We start from the raw sequence: 16022 nt of genomic DNA, 5'->3' as shown, positions 1-16022 counted from the left end.
CCGCCTTCCTCGACAAAGTCACGAGTGAACTCCATTGGGCGGAAGAAAAGAGTGACCGGAAAAGCGACCAATAGCCATGCGGAAAGTAGGCGAGGGCCGCTAAACACCGCCCCCTCAGATTGAATGACGGGCTGCATGACCGCTCTTTGGGTTAGACCCCCGGGGGTGACCGCGGTGCCGGCCAATAGGAGCGGCCGCTGACGGGCCGGGGGCGGGGCGGAGGGAAGGGGTAGGGGCCGGGGCCGGATGAGGAGACGCTGAGGGGAAGTCTGGTGGCTGCCGCCCAGAGCCGCCGCCCGAGCAGCGGGGAGCCCGGGCCCCGCGGCCGCCATGGGGAACCGGGGCATGGAGGACCTGATCCCGCTGGTGAACAAGCTGCAGGACGCGTTCAGCTCCATCGGGCAGAGCTGCCACCTCGACCTGCCGCAGATCGCCGTGGTGGGCGGCCAGAGCGCCGGCAAGAGCTCCGTGCTCGAGAACTTCGTGGGCCGGTGAGTCCCGGGGGGGGGTCCCGGGGGGGGCCTGCCTCTTCCCCCCCCCCCCCCGGCAACGGCCAGGGCGCGGCGTAGCTCGCCGCAACTCCGCGGGCGAAGACTGCGGGCGCGCGCGTACGCCGTCTGCGTAGACCGCTTTGAGGGGCACGGCCAGGATGCTACGCTGCCGGCGTAGGTGGGGTCTGTGAATCTCTCCCGGCGGCGGCGTAACGTCCTGCGCGCCGCGCGAGGCCGCCGCCGCGGCCCCCTTTGCGGAGAGCGCCTACGTCGGTTGCGTTGGCTGCGCCCGCCCGGGGGGCCTGGCGCCCGCGGGGCCGTGCGCGGGTGGCGTAGGGCGCGCTGGTGTGCTTACGCCGGCGGTGGTAGCCGAGCCCCTTCTCGATGGCGGGGCTGGGAGCGCGCTTGGCCTGGGAGCCTTGTGTGGACAGGGCGGTCCTTACGCCAATGGCTTAAACCGAGGTCTTTCCAAGGGGGGGGAGGGCGCCTCAGTGGACGCACTTGGCGTAGACCGGTGTGTGAATAGCAGTGGAGCGTGGTAGTTCCCGGCTGGCTGAGGGGCGGAGGCTCTGGCCTGTCATCCCGGGCCCTGCCTGGGGCGGGGAGGGGCTGCTCCCTGGCCCTAGGTGAGGGGGCACCTCCCTCCTCATCTGTGGGGGCCCAGGAGCACTCCCTGGGCGTGTGCCCCCAATCCTGGGACACAGGGACACTTCCCCCCATTTGTCCCCTGCCCCAGTGGCTGGGGCACCTCCCCCTATCTGGTTAGGAAGCTCTGCACTCCCCTGGAGTGTCCCCTCCTGACCGGGTAGCAGGACTTGCGTGCCTGCGGCGGGGGGAGATGCAGGATTCTGCTCCTACTGAGCTGTCCTCTTGCACCTCGGTGGTTGGAGGATGGGGTGGGAGTTATCTGTGACTTAAGGTGGGGCTCACACTGGGCCTGCCCCAGTCCCTCCCACCCTCCTGAACCTTGAGAGCAGGGCTGAGGACCTTGGCACCACATGTTGTGGGCCTCGTGCCTGCTGAAGGGACCCTTGCAACTGTGGCTTGCAGGCTGTGAGGTGCTGGGACTGCATCTTAGGATGGGGGGAGACTGTGAGCTGCCAAAAAACAACTTTTCCTTAACTGCCTGGCTCCTGCAGCAGAAGCTGAGGTCTTGCCCACTTTATATGTTCCTCAAAGACTCCATGGTGCTTTTCATAAGGTCCCAGGCGCCACCCTCTTGTCTTTGTCCCCAGATCCCTTCCCCTCTCCATCTCCATGGTTATCCTGGTGTGTGCTGTTATGTTACCCCAGAGAGAGAAGAGGGGTAATCCTGTTTGTCTTGTGGTTAAGCTGTGTCCCTTTCAAGTCAATGGGATCAGAATTGGGGCCAGTAACTTGTAATGCCCGTTGGGATCCTTCATGATGCAAGAAGCTAGAGATGCATGAAATGAGCAGAGTAGGCCAGCTGGTATGGAGGGTTATTCTAACATCAGTCTTAATTCCTTATGCTCCAAGGAGGAATGTCTTTAACCTTTGTACTGGTAGGAGCCAGCACCATGCTTGATATTACTGATTGTACATTAAACAAATTTTCATGTATACCCTGAAGACACTGGATCTGCATTATGGTACTGAATGGACTATGTAATTTGAAGTGATGGTCCCCAGTCCAGTGATAGTTTTCCAAACCAGTGAGAAATGGAGCAGCTTGGGTTGTTGTGTTACTGACTGGCACTTACCTTGCAGATTAATTTGGGTTGATGTCAGCATCTTTGAATTCCTTAATCTTTACCTGCAAGACACTTTTAAAAATTGTACAAGGATCTACAGGAGAACAAGTGTCGGAAGGGGGCGGAGGGAAGTCTTATGTCAAAGTAGCTGACAAGGTATCCTGAGAGCAATGCTTAGTAAAAGGCCTCTAGAAACTGGAACCTGTTATTTTTAATAGTGTTCAACGTGACTGTATTAATTTACTCAAGTTAATCTTAGACTTAAAGCTGAGTCTGTGTTTTCAATCTTTTTGCTGTGGCCATGGCAATAATGTCCAGTGGTCTCAGTTCAAATTGGGTCTGCTAGTGCGGTGTACGCACAGACTGGAGACTAGACACCTGTATTGGAGTCATTAGGCTTCTGCATGGGACCCACCCTTTCTGGATCTGGCTGCAGGATCCGGGAAGACTAAAACAGGCCCCTGCTCTGAGAGAGTTCACATTCAAAGACAAAATGCAACAAGTGGGCTTGACAGACAAGGTGGGGAGGTTGGGGAGAGGCTGAGGTGATAGTGTCAAGGTAATGTGGTGACAGCGGGTAGCTACTGCACAAGTGGACTTCAGATTCCATAAAAACCCAAAGCTTTAAAAGACTTGACTTACACCTGTCTGACTCTCTGGAGATGAATAGTAGCTTTTAATAATTTCTGCTTCTACAGTGCCTAACCCCTGTGACCTGGGGAACAAAGTCACTTCTTAGGTCACAAATTAGGACTTGTAAGAAGCTGTATTGTCTTGCTAGAGTGATCTAAGTTTTCTGTGTGTGTTAATCTCTGCCTTTTCTACAGCTTGTCCTAGCTTTAAAGGATGGTGGTGAAGGGCTGGTAACTGTGTGACTCTTGCTACTTGTAGGATTTCTTTATAATGTACTAACAACTTAACTAAAGGGGTATATCTAGGATCTGTATCTCCAGTAGTGCCTCACGGTATCGGATGGTAGATAGTTTCAATAAAGATCAATTAGGCACACTGGGAAGCACATGGTCCAATGGATAAGACACTGAACTGGGAGTCAGGAGGCTTGGGTTCTAGTTCTTGCTCTGCCACTGACCTGCTGGGTGATCTTGGGCAAGTCACTTTGTCATGTTGCCTTTCTGAGGCTCTGTTCCCCTCCCACCCGTAGTCCTGTTTTAGACTGCATAAGGTCTTTTGGGCAAGGATGTCTTCTTAATATGTCTGTAAAGCGCGCAGTACAGTGGGGCCCCATTTGGGTTAAAGCAGATGCTGTATTAGGGTCTTCTTGATATGTAGACTATCTGAGTGTGCCTAAAACTCTGTCCTGAAATTCCACTCCCCCCATCCTCTGTAATGCCTCTGCTTGGGTTGAAGTCGTGCCTTCATCTCTTTTCCAAAAAGCAGTGTTCTGTTTGACTCAGGCTGGGCTGTTTTCCCTACATTTTTGGATGCTTTAGCCTCTTAATCACAATGATCTCAGACCAATAATTTATTTTTTCTGTTAGAAGAAGGTCACATGGGGTTTTTCAATGTCTTGCTCCTGTGGTTAAACCTTTTCATTATTTAAAATTTTCCTAGGTTGGTGACCAGATGTGCCCATATGTTTGAGATCAGAATCTGGGGCCTTGTGGTGTGGCATCTAATGCTTGGTCTTTCATTATCACATGGGTTTGAGCCACGTTTTGGGTTAACAGCTTTCCAAAGAGGTGTTTGTGGTAGGGGGAATTGGAAGCCCGCTGATTCCATTTTTATTACTTGCTAGATTTATAAAAGGCAGCTGGATCAATTGAAATCCAATTTTGTAAAACAAAACTTGCACCTGGACTGGTGCATTGCGCCAAGCTTTGTCCCAACTGGGATCAACATGGTCATGTTATTATCTCCTCAAAAGCTGCCAATGGATATACTGGCAGCCTGTAATTATAGTGACACTGAAAGCCCAGCACCATAATTTAAAAATCTTTGTTTCATGGCTTTTAAGCCTTCAACAAGGAGGCCTTTAATAAGGGGTTAACCAAAATCTATAGAATCTCTTTCAATATGTGTCTGAATTAGGCAGGTTTTACGTGAGGCAAAATCCTTGTAAAAAAATTTTTTTTTGGGTAACCTGGAATCTTCCACACGAATCTTGTATTACAGTGAGGCCCTTGTGTTCATAATTGAGGGTAATTATTATGTCTGTGTTGAATTCTGCCTTCACTTGGTGTCCTCAAAGTAGCGTTTGAACACTCTAAGCCACAAGATCAAGAAGATTCTTACTGTGTGGTAATAACAATGGCATGGTACCTTCCACTTTTCTCTTTCATGTAGTTCTTTCCCTACATAACTACAAAAGCATTTGGGACAAAATTAAAAGGGAATGTAGCTCTAAATACCTATAGTTATAAGTTTCAGAGTAACAGCCGTGTTAGTCTGTATTCGCAAAAAGAAAAGGAGTACTTGTGGCACCTTAGAGACTAACCAATTTATTTGAGGATAAGCTTTTGTGAGCTACAGCTCACTTCATCGGATGCATCTGATGCTCACGAAAGCTTATGTTCAAATAAATTGGTTAGTTTCTAAGGTGCCACAAGTCCTCCTGTTCTTTTTATAGTTATAAGAGTGCTATTCTGTTCTAGCTGCTGCTTTGCAGTAGGGTTCAGAATAAGGGATTAGTAGCCCTGACACAGGTAACCCAGCATTAAGATTGTAAGAAGTTCAAGGCTGGGACCATCTGCTTGTATTATGGCACCATGTTTAATGCTACGTGTTACAACAATACAAAAGCTTACTAAGTTCCATGTTCTAATTCTGCATCTGAATGAAGGCTGTACACTTACTCTGAGATAGACCTGGATTAGTCTACTTTGGGACAGATCTAATATTTTGTGTGAGAGAGGGTGGGGGCTGGATGTTGGACAGTTCAGGCTTTTCGGAATGAATGCTGACTCCGTTGTGCAGGGTGCTGTACGTTGAACAAAAAGATGGTCCCTGCCTCAAAGAGCTTCCAATCTAGGTACAAGACGAAATGACAGGTGGGTACAGACAGATTGATGGGTGAATAAAAGGAAACAATGAGACCGTATGGGTCAGTGTGGAAGAAGTACACTCAGCACACCAGCAGCTTAATTGTTAAGTCTTTGTAGGCATCACAACAAAGCAGAGTTTGAAACAGGACAACGAGGGAGCTTTGTACATGTTTACAGGGAGCTGCTCCCACATGCGAGGGGCAGCTGGGGGAGAATACATGAAGGGGCTTGTTTGAAAATGTAACAAGCGGGTGCTGGGATCTTGGCTGGTCAGAGATGGAAGTTGACATCTAGTGAATGAGAGAGAAGGCATAAATGCCTGGCAAGTGAAGCCAAGCAGCCTATGTTTGATGCAGTAGACAAGGGGGAGCCGTTGGAGGGATGCAGAGAGAACCATGCTGCATAACGTTTGTTGTAGATAGTGAACCTAACAAGCTTAAGGTAAGGTGGGTGAGGTGGTATCTTACTGGACCGGTTTCTTATGGGGAGAGACAAGCTCTTGAGCTTGCACAGAGCTCTTCTTCAGGTCTGCATCCTTACAACAACATTGCTTACAAGCTTAAAGTAAATCGCTAGTGGGCCAGAACCTTTGAACTCTTAAGCTCCTGCTTAATTTTACTTGTAGGAGTAGTCCCATTTATGTCAACAGGACTTCTTGTATGTGTAAAATTAAATTTATGCAGGTTCTGGCCCTGACGGTGATGAGTGTCCTAAAAGAACCTGAATAGAAAACCAAACATCTAACCTCCTTAAGAGCCCATAGGCTTTGAGTTTTATTTGCAACACTTAATGGAAATGTAAGTAATTTCTATGTAAATCGTCTTTGTTTGGTTGTCAACATCTCTGGGGGATATTTGCAATCCAAACAGAATAGCACTGGGCTGATGCATGAAAACAAGGTGGTGAAATAGACCAGTCCTGTTTGTTGGTAAGCTTATGGGGAGCTGAGTGAAGAGTTGAAATGTGAGGGACACCAACAGAGAAAAGTCAGTTAGGTTGTTTTTTTTTAAACTTCGCTTTTCAGTGGCTCTCACCATGGCATATTGGAATAATGGCTAATGTTAGTAATACATGAAATTATTTTGATCAGTTTCCATCTAACAATTTACCAGCTTTGTTTATAAAAATGTCCATCCTTTTGTGTTATGAAACTACTGACCCTCTTGTCTATAAATGGAAATATTTTATGCTGGTAAATTACCCTTTAAGATTTTTGTTTGCTCTATCATACTGGTCTGGTTTAATAGTAATAAATTGGAGGGCCAGCTAATGTGTGGGTTGTAAATTATGGCCTAGGAAGTGTGTCATTAATGGCCGAGCAATTTCAGTATCCTGTCCCCGGAAGTGTCGGAGGAAGGGGCAAGGTTCTCCAGTGACGCCACCACATTTCAGGCTACCTTAAATTCAGCGCTGCCTTAATTAGTTAGGCACAGAGAAATCCTGAGAGATGCCTGGAAAAACTACCACTTTCTAGCAGTAATGAGAGGTAACATTTCAGGTCCGCTTCCCTTGATAGCAGAGCGTGTTCCCAGGCTGTAATGGCAGCTGAGCTCCAGTACTTCCTGTTCAGAAAGCAAGGAGAATGCTTTGCTTTACCTGCTTGGGTTAATCACAAGCCTCGAGGCTTATTTAGCTTATTTGCCAAAGATAATTGGGGGGTGGAGTGGCACAGTGAGGGGGTTTGGATCCTTGTGACATAAGTTAATTATTCAAAATCAATTTTGATGTATTTGTTTTGTGATAGAGCCTAGAGGCCTCAATTAAATGGGGAGCCCATAGTGCTGGACACAGTGCAGACACAGGAAAACAGCCCCTGCTCTGAAGTTCTCTCAGTCTAAATAGATGAGACAAAGGAAGGTTTATGAGCCCCGTTTTACCAATGGGGAAACTGAAACATGGACAAAATAACTTGTCCAGGGTCACATAAGGAGGCTGTCGCAGAGCAGGAAGTGAGCCAGTGTAAGTATGCTAATTCTTCTAATAAGATGCAGGGATTAAAATGTATTCAGGGTGAAGCTATTTTGCCCTTAATACCCAAGGGGAAACAGAATAGTGGGTGATCTTGCCAATCATAATGCACCTCTCGATAGAGATGAATCACTTCAACCGTCTTATGGAGAGAAACGTGTAAGAGGAAATATAAAGTGGTGCATTAAAATTGCATTATGAACAGTATTATAACCCATCCTGTTGATGTCACAATGAAATGTGCATTGACTAATCCATCTTTGGAACCCTTACAGTGTCAGTACAAATGTGTTAAATGCTCTGAGACTCCCACTGGCCCTGCAGTGGCTTTGTCAGTGACATCCTGACAAATGGAAGTGTAAAAGACATTTCAATCTACATAAAATTTGACCATTGACTTGTAGTGGGTCCTTGGCTCATTGGGCCCGAGGATCACAATGGAGTCATTGTGAGCCACACAGTTGGGAGGTCTGTCCATTGACATTTGATTCCTTGAATATATTGTCAATGTGGCCATTATATCTTGTTCATAACATGTTATCAATACTGTTAGTGGTTGTAAATAAAACATTAATGAAACCAGGAGGGATGCAGATGAAGTTTCTTGGCAACTTTAAATACCTCAGTTCTGGTGAAATGCAGCAGAAGTTGTGCTTCTGAACAGCTCTGTACTCATCCCGCATGCATCCTGCAATCTCTAGTAAAACACGTGCAGTCCACCATTAATAGTGAAATGTTGGCGCAACAGCAATGCGCTTCAGAGGAAATGGATCAGATAGGCAACAAATAAATAAATACGTATTTATAAATCTAGCCTAAGGTGGAGAGAGAGACAACTTCCAGAACAATGCCAATGGAATATTTTGATGTTTCAGGGTAGGATAAAGATACAAATGACCGGTTCTTACATCAAGTTGCTGGGTAGTAATACTCAACAAATGGTCTCAAGATTTTCTGAAATCGATAGTGGCAGGTTTCAGAGTAGCAGCCATGTTAGTCTGTATCCACAAAAAGAAAAGGAGTACTTTTGGCACCTTAAACTAACAAATTTTATTTGAGCATAAGCTTTCATGGGCTACAGCCCACTTCATCCCTAATAGGAGACTAGTGCAGGGAAGCCACGGAGCCATGAGCCTGACAAGTGCAAGCAAGACCTTCCAAGTGGTGAAATACAAAGAAACTTGAGGATAGGGAGCTGACTTTAAGTGCTTTTGCTAATGGAGATGGTGCAAGTAACAGATGGGTATTAAGTGGCATCCTGCTAGCTTCAGAAAGTGGCCCTCTGCCCTGTCAATCTAGCTAAGTAAGCTAGATGGGCTGATATTGGGTAAACTGGAGGCAAGTTAGCAGGTGCAGAGCAGCAATAAAGGAAGTCTTGTATGCTGTGGCAGTGCCTTGAAAAGACAAGGTGGGTGAGATAATGTCTTTTATTGGACCGACTTCCGTTGGCTTTTGAAATATACTTTTCACATGCTCAAACCCTGGCCACTAACAGCTCTCGGAACTGGCTATTCCAGTTCCTGCCTCACTTAAGCCTGATGGCTATGTACAACAGAGCCATTTCGACCCTAGTATTTTAAATGGGGAAAGGACCTTTGTGTAGGGTCCTAGTCCCCTTTGGCACGTCCTCTGGACTGAAGTTTCTCATGGATAAGAAGACTCCCATTTATGCTGCCCACGAGATAAGCGTGCCTGAACCGAAGTGAATGTGGCAACGCCCTTCAGTTGTAAAACGCCCACACCCTGCCATTCATGGACACCACTTAGGAATGGGCTGGCTTCTGTACCACACAGAGCTTGGCTTACATCTCATTTGCAGCATAGGAGTTCCCTCTCCCCCTCAATAAAGTAATCTCTTGTTAAACAGCGGATACAGAATCTCCCTTGTAGCTTTACATTCAAATAGAAGGTCACCCTGCATTCTCCTGCATGATCAAACCATGTTCACCTTTGACCCTGGGACTTAATGGCAAACAAGTTTGTGCTGTATGGCCTGATTCCTTTGGCACTGTGTGAAATTAACATGCAGCAGGAATTGGGTTCTGTTTTCTGCCTCTGCCCTTGACTCACAGTACAGTCCCACTTCCCTTTGTCACTGGGGTTGTGAGCACTAATTATTGTAAAAGTGTAAAGTCTTGTGTGTACTCATGCTATTAAACCTGATGGAAGACTAGACAAAAATCCGTGGAAGTGCAGCTTGTTATGTTAATAACCTCTGCTTTGCTGCACTGTAACAGATTAATATGGTATTGTAAAGAGCTAACCGTTTATAGAGAATTGGGGGTGTGTCTCTTTACAGTCTAAAAGAGCAAGGTTCATGCACAAAAGGATCTTAAAATAGAGCTCAAAATGAACTTCTGTTATGTAGGGGAGGGAAGTGAATGGGCACTGAAGGCAAAAATCACAAAGATTTAGCAGGTGAAACGGGGGGGGGGGGGTGTTTGTAAAGATAAAGCCCCCAATGAAATCTCAGAAGGTTGCCCTGGAGAACGTGGGTGACTCTGAGTTGAGGCTGGATTACGCAGCCTGCTCAGGGGTCACCTTTTAGAAAAACAAAACAAACATGGGTTACAAGAAACCTTTTGGTCTCCTAGTTACAGAACACAGAAATGAAACATTTCCCCCCTGGGCCGCCAGTAGAGGTAGCCTGTACTTTTATCTTGGGCCTTTCCTGTCCCCCAACTTATTAACTGGGCAAATAGTGCATGGGCCTTAAAGTGGTTCTGGGCTTTCCTAGTCTCTCCCATTTAGTCCATAGCATGGTTTAATCATAGTATGGACAGAACCTAAGGTTTCTAGAATTGTATTTCAAGGCTCCCTCTACACTGCTTTTAATTCCGCTTGTCCAGCTGCTGTTAATGGGGCCCAGACACTGAACCCACAATGAAAACAACCTTTTAAAAAGAACATACATTTCCTAATTAGAAAAAGGGACCAGAACATCCTTAGAGATAAATGGTATGTCAATCATCTCTGTGCTCTCTGGTCCAATACAGAGAGTATGCCACTCCAATTCCAAACAGTTTTAAAATGGTATTTGGAATGTCTTCTGATGATAGCAGCCATGTTCCCGTTCTTTCTGAACAGAATGTTATCATTTATGTATCTTGGTGCTCTAGGGCCCCAATAACCTTGGTATAAAAGTGTCATGCAGGTGCATGATGTTTTGAGATCAGGCTCCTGAATTGGACAGTATAATGTAATTCCAACAGTCCCTGGTGAATGGGAGAGAGGCAAACAGAACAGGGAACAGGTTATTGAGAGAGATGGTCTTATTTTATCACCCATGTTTAAGATGGGTTTTAACAAACAGATCAGGTCTCCAGCAGTGACCATGAGATGGTGGAGTTCAGGATCCTCACAAAAGGAAGAAAGGGGAGTAGCAAAATATGGACCCTGGACTTCAAAAAAGCCGACTTTGACTCCCTTAAGGGAAGTGATGGACAGGATCCCCTGGGAGGCCAATATGAGGGGGAAAGGAGTTCAGGTAAACTGGCTATATTTTAAAGAAGCCTTATTGAGGGTGCGGGAACAAACCATCCCGAAATCTTCGGTGAGCTTAAACACAAAAAGGAAGTTTACAAGAAGTGGAGACTTGAACAGATGACTAGGGAGGAGTATATAAAAATTGCTCGAACATGCAGGGGTGTAATCAGGAAGGCCAAAACATAACTGGAGATGTAGCTAGCAAGGGATGTGAAGGGTAACAAGAAGGGTTTCTACAGGTATGTTGGCAACAAGAAGAAGGTGAGGGAAAGTGTGGCGCCCTTAATGAATGGGGGAGGCAAACTAGTGACAGATGATGTGGAAAAAGTTGAAGTACTCAATGCTTTTTTTGCCTCTGTCTTCACAGACAAGGTCAGCTCCCACGCTGCTGTCCTGGGCAACACAGTATGGGGAGGGAGGTGAGCAGCCCTCAGTGGTGAAAGAACGGGTTAAGGACTTTTTAGAAAAGCTGGATTTGCACAAGTCCATGGGTCCAGATCTAATACATCCAAGGGTGCTGAGGAAATTGGCTGATGTGATTGCAGAGCCATTGGCCACTGTCTTTGAAAAGTCGTGGTGATCGGGGGAGGTCCTGGGTGATTGGAAAAAGGCAAATACAGTGCCCATATTTAGAAAAGGGAAGAAGGAGAACCCGGGGGCCTACAGACTGGTCAGCCTCACATCAGTCCCTGGAACAATCATGGAGCAAGTCCGCAATGAAACCCTTTTGAAGCACTTGGAGGAGAGGAAGGTGATCAGGAAGAGTCAGCATGGATTCACCAAGGGCAAGTCATGCCTGACCAATCTGATTGCCTTCTATGATGAGATAATTCGCTCTTTGGATATTTGGGAAATCAGTGGACATGATATATCTTGACTTTAGCAAAGTTTTTGAAACCGTCTCCCACAGTATTCTTGCCAGCAAGTTAAAAAAAAGTATGGATTGGATGAATGGACTAAAGGTAGACAGAAAGCTGGCTAGATCGTTGGGCTCAACTGGTAGCGATCAACGGCTCGATGTCTAGTTTGCAGCCGGTATCAAGCGGAGTGCCCCAGGGGCTGGTTTTGTTTAATATCTTTAGTAATGATCTGGATGATGGGATGGATTGAATCCTCGGCAAGTTCGCAGATGACGCAAAGCTGGGGGGAGAGGTAGATACGGTACGGTAGGGTAGGGTAGGGATAGGGTCCAGAATGACTTAGACAAATTGGAGGATTGGGCCAAAAGAAATCTGAGGTTTAACAAGGACAAGTGCAGAGTCCTGCACTTAGGACGGAAGAATCCCATGTACCACTACAGGCTGGGGACCGACTGGCTAAGCAGCAGTTCTGCAGAAAACGACCTGGGGATTACAGTGGGTAAGAAGCTGGCTATGAGTCAGCAGTGTGCCCTTGTTGCCAAGAACCTAACAGCATATTGGGCTGCATTAGTAGGAGCATTGCCAGCAGATCGAGGGAAGTGATTATTCCCCTCTATTCAGCACTGGTCAGGTCACATCTGGAGCATTGCGTCCAGTTTTTGGGTCCCCCACTACAGAAAGGATGTGGACAAATTGGAGAGAATCCAGTGGAGGGCAACAAAAATGATCAGGGGGCTGGCGCACATGACTTACAAGGAGAGGCTGGGGGAAGTGGATTTGTTTAGTCTGCAGAAGAGAAGAGTGAGGGGGGATTTGATAGCAGCCTTCTACTACCTGAAGCGGGGTTCCAAAGAGGATGGAGCTAGGCTGTTCTCGGTGGCAGATGACAGAACAAGGAGCAATGGTCTCAAGTTGCAGTGGGGGAGGTCTAGGTTGGATATTAGGAAAAACTATTTCATGAGGAGGGTGGTGAAGCACTGGAATGCATTACCTAGGGAGGTGGAGGAATCTCCATCCTTAGAGGTTTTTAAGGTCTGGCTTGACAAAGCCCTGGCTGGGATGATTTAGTTGGGGTTGGCCCTGCTTTGAGCAGGGGGTTAGACTAGGTGACCTGAGTTCTCTTCCAACCCTGATCGTCTGATCCCTCCCTTAAGGTGGGAGTAGATGGGGCTGGAGTAGAAGTTAGTGGCAGGAAGCCAGTTGCTGATTTGTGAAGGAGTGTGTGGCTGCTTGGCCCACATCGGGAGCCAGAGAACAGTGATCATGTTCCAAATGGCATGTAAGGACTGGTGTGAGACTTCCATATCGTGGGTTATTCTGGGGGTTGTGGCTGGAAGGTGGCTCTAGAGAAAAGCGAAGCACAAGGGAAAATAAACCAAGGAGAGCAGACCTCCATGACAAACGAAGCACTTGGTCTTCCTGCTGGTTTCCGCCCGTGGCTATTGCAGGAGCAGACGTTATGTCCTCAGAATCTCGTGGGAAGATGTTTGTTCCACGTGCTTGGTGTGAAGAGTTCGTTGGACTTGCTCGGACGGCTCATTTTCTCGGCTCTACCCCAGTTCAGCTTATCTGTGCTTGGGCCAGGTGTAGCACCGCTCTCTTCATGCAGCGCGCTCTGTGTGGCTTGCTGCAAGACCACATTTTGCTACCGAGCTGTGAGGCTCTGCCGCACAGGCCACCAGCTGGGCATAACGGTGTCCGCTCCCAGCCTGGTCTTCGGAGCTGGCCCCTATTGCCGCCCATGATGGTCAGATTCTGCACAACTCAAGCTTCCACTTGTTGGATGCTAACCTTGCAAATGTGAAGTGGGGTCCCACTGACGTCGTCTTGAGTCTGCAGGCAGCCTGAAACAGACCTGAGCGGAAAACTGCCATAGCCTGTTAACCCTGGGGTCTAATGAGGGCACCCAGTGTGCCAGGCTTTCCAGTTTGCACATCTAGTATGCAGAATTAACACACCTGTACACAAATGTCACTCACATGTGTAATAGCTAAATAAAGGGCAAAATAGTGGAGATGCCTAGCAGGCTTCTTCATACTGGTGATGTGCTTATCTTACCCCTTATCTGAGGGAGCAAATGGCACAGCTGCAGAGCATCACAGCAATAGTGGAAGCGATAGGAGTAGGAAGACCAAAAGCTTCCCACTGCAGGGGGATTTGGAGAAGTCCAGATGGCTCTGTCTGGTTGAAACAAATGGGAAAGCTCTCAGTGCAGTCTTTCCTAGGGAGCGTTTCTCTTTCCCATTTCAAAGCAAGTGAAGCCATGAATGCTAGACAAAAGAACTGCTCAGAAAACCTGCATTAAGTGCCCCTCACTCCTGCCCTAGCAGCTCTTGTTCTCAGTGCTGTCATAGAGAAGAACTGTAGCCATTCAGTCTTCAGTAATTGTCTCTAACAAAACAGCATGCCCAGGATGTGGAGGAGCATGATTTCCAGGCAGAAGAGTCCAACATGTAGGCCTCTCACAATGGCTCTGCCCACTTGAGTTTCTCCCCAACAGAAAGGGGCGGGGGTGACTCGCTCCAAGACTTCTGTCTGTGTCCAAGGAGTGTTGCCAGCTCTTTGTCTTCTTCTGCAGTTGATCAGAAATCCAGCCCTTCTGGGAAATAACTCGAAACACTTAGCCTGGGTGGCTTCCAAGAATAAAGAAAATGACTGAGTGTCTTTCCCCTGTTAAACAGTCTGTCTTTGAGCTCGCCATGATGAGCACACACTTTTTAACAACGCTGCAATCTGATCATTATTAAAATGTTGATGACTGGAAAACCAGACCCTTCTGCTGTGAACCTTGATATCAGCCACTTACAAGCTGTAAGGCCAAAGGGAACCTGAGGACACGGGAGCTGTCCCTCCCTCCTTCTGTTTCACAGTGTGTGCTTCTTGTCTCTCCAGATACTAGAGCAGGGGTGGGCAACCTGTGGCACACGAGCCGATGTTTAATTGCACATTGCTGCCTGCCGGGTCCCAGCCACCGGCCCCGCTCAGCCTGCTGCCGAACCCAGGCCAGGACTCTGGCAGGCAGCAGCGTGCCATTAAAAATCCTTCCCGCCCCGGCCCACTCTTCTCTGCATGCCCCCCCCCCCCCCCGCCTGCAGGCTGAAAAAGCTTGGTCCTGCCGGCTGTTCCCCTTCCCCTGCCATGCTGGGTTCCTGCCCCTCCTCCTCTCCCTCCCTGCCACCGATCAGCTGATGGCCCTTGTGAGGGAGGGGGAGAAGCGGAGCCCAGTGCTCGGAGGCAGAGAAGAGGTGGGGACGGGGCCTTGGGGAATGGGGGTGGAATCAGGGTATATCCCCTCCAGACCCTGCTGTGAGCCCCTCAGGGCAGGGGGCTGGGAGCACCCCCACGACCCCAGCCCACACCCTCTGCTCTGCACCCCTCCCCACGACCCCAGCCCTGACTGCAGCACCCCCCACACCCCTTGCTCTGACTCTTGCACACACACACAGCCCCCACATTCCCACCTGCTCCCCTCGCACCAAATGGGAGCTGCCCAGGTAAGCACTTCACTCCCAAACCTCCTGCCCCAACCCTGAGCCCCCTCCCTCATTCTAGCTCCTGGCCAGACACTGTACCCCAACTCCCAGCCTGCTCCTTCACCCCCAGCCCTGTGCTCAGTGCACTCCCACCCTCAGCTCAGTGCAGAGAGAGGAAGAGAATGGGCTAGAACCAGGGAGAAGGTAGGTACCCACTCTATGTGGGCAGGACCGGGATCCCAGACTGGCAGCGGGCTGAGCGGGGCCAGCAGCTGGGACCCTGGCTGGCAGGAGCTGGCAGACGGAACCCCAGACCAGCAGTGGGCTGAGCCGCTCAGCCCGCTGCCGATCTGGGGTCCTAGCCGCCGGCCCCGATCAGCCCGCTGCCGGTCTGGGGTTCTGGCTGCCAGCCCCTTGCCAGCCAGGGTACTGGCCGCAGGCCCTGCTCAGCCCACTGCCAGCCTAGGTGAACAGAACCCCAGGCTGGCAGCGGGCTGAGCAGGCCGGCGGCGTAAGATCAGCATTTTAATTTAATTTTAAATGAAGCTTCTTAAACATTTTGAAAACCTTGTTTACATATGACAATAGTTTAGTTATATAATATATAGACTTATAGAGAGAGACCTTCTAAAAAACGTTAAAATGTGTTCCTGGCATGCGAAACCTTAAATTAGAGTGAATAAATGAAGACTCGGCACACCACTTCTGAAAGGTTGCCGACCCCTGTACCAGAGCATGATGTGCATGTAAATACAGCTCCTTCTATCTACACCAGCTCTGCTGTAGCAAAAATCTGGCAGCATCCTCTCCAGAGGCCTCAGGAGAGGTTGTATTCTGGTAGTCAGGAGAATATGAGAAACTCATTCCTGTAATGAGGGTCCAGCCTCTTTCCTGTTTTCCTCTCTCAGAACTGTAACTATGAGAGACTAACTTAAGTTAAAAACTGAATGGAAGGATGGTCTTGTGGCTGGAGCGCTGGGTTCTGCCACAGATCCCCAGCGTCTGTCTTTTGTTGTACCTCAATTTCCCA

The 16022-nt window shown here is 48.4% G+C and overlaps 1 protein-coding gene across 12 annotated transcripts in view; it reads left to right on the top strand.

Annotated features, from left to right (window-relative positions):
* The first annotated feature begins 225 nt into the window (after positions 1 to 225).
* DNM2 (dynamin 2) overlaps positions 226 to 16022 on the top strand; it is a 59160-nt gene continuing 43363 nt past the window's right edge. For 8 of the 12 annotated variants that reach the window (XM_073318858.1, XM_073318856.1, XM_073318853.1 and 5 more), the window contains exon 1: positions 226 to 491. In XM_073318858.1, the coding sequence (XP_073174959.1) occupies positions 331 to 491 (161 nt within the window). In that variant the 5' untranslated portion in view covers positions 226 to 330. The remainder of the gene's footprint in view (positions 492 to 16022) is intronic. The other 4 variants (XM_073318859.1, XM_073318857.1, XM_073318850.1 and 1 more) reach the window with 1 other exon arrangement.

Source organism: Lepidochelys kempii, chromosome 20 (assembly GCF_965140265.1).
Source record: "Lepidochelys kempii isolate rLepKem1 chromosome 20, rLepKem1.hap2, whole genome shotgun sequence".
Taxonomy (NCBI): domain Eukaryota; kingdom Metazoa; phylum Chordata; order Testudines; family Cheloniidae; genus Lepidochelys; species Lepidochelys kempii.
Note: the sequence above shows the minus strand (reverse complement) of the source record. Positions and strands in the feature narration are given on the sequence as shown.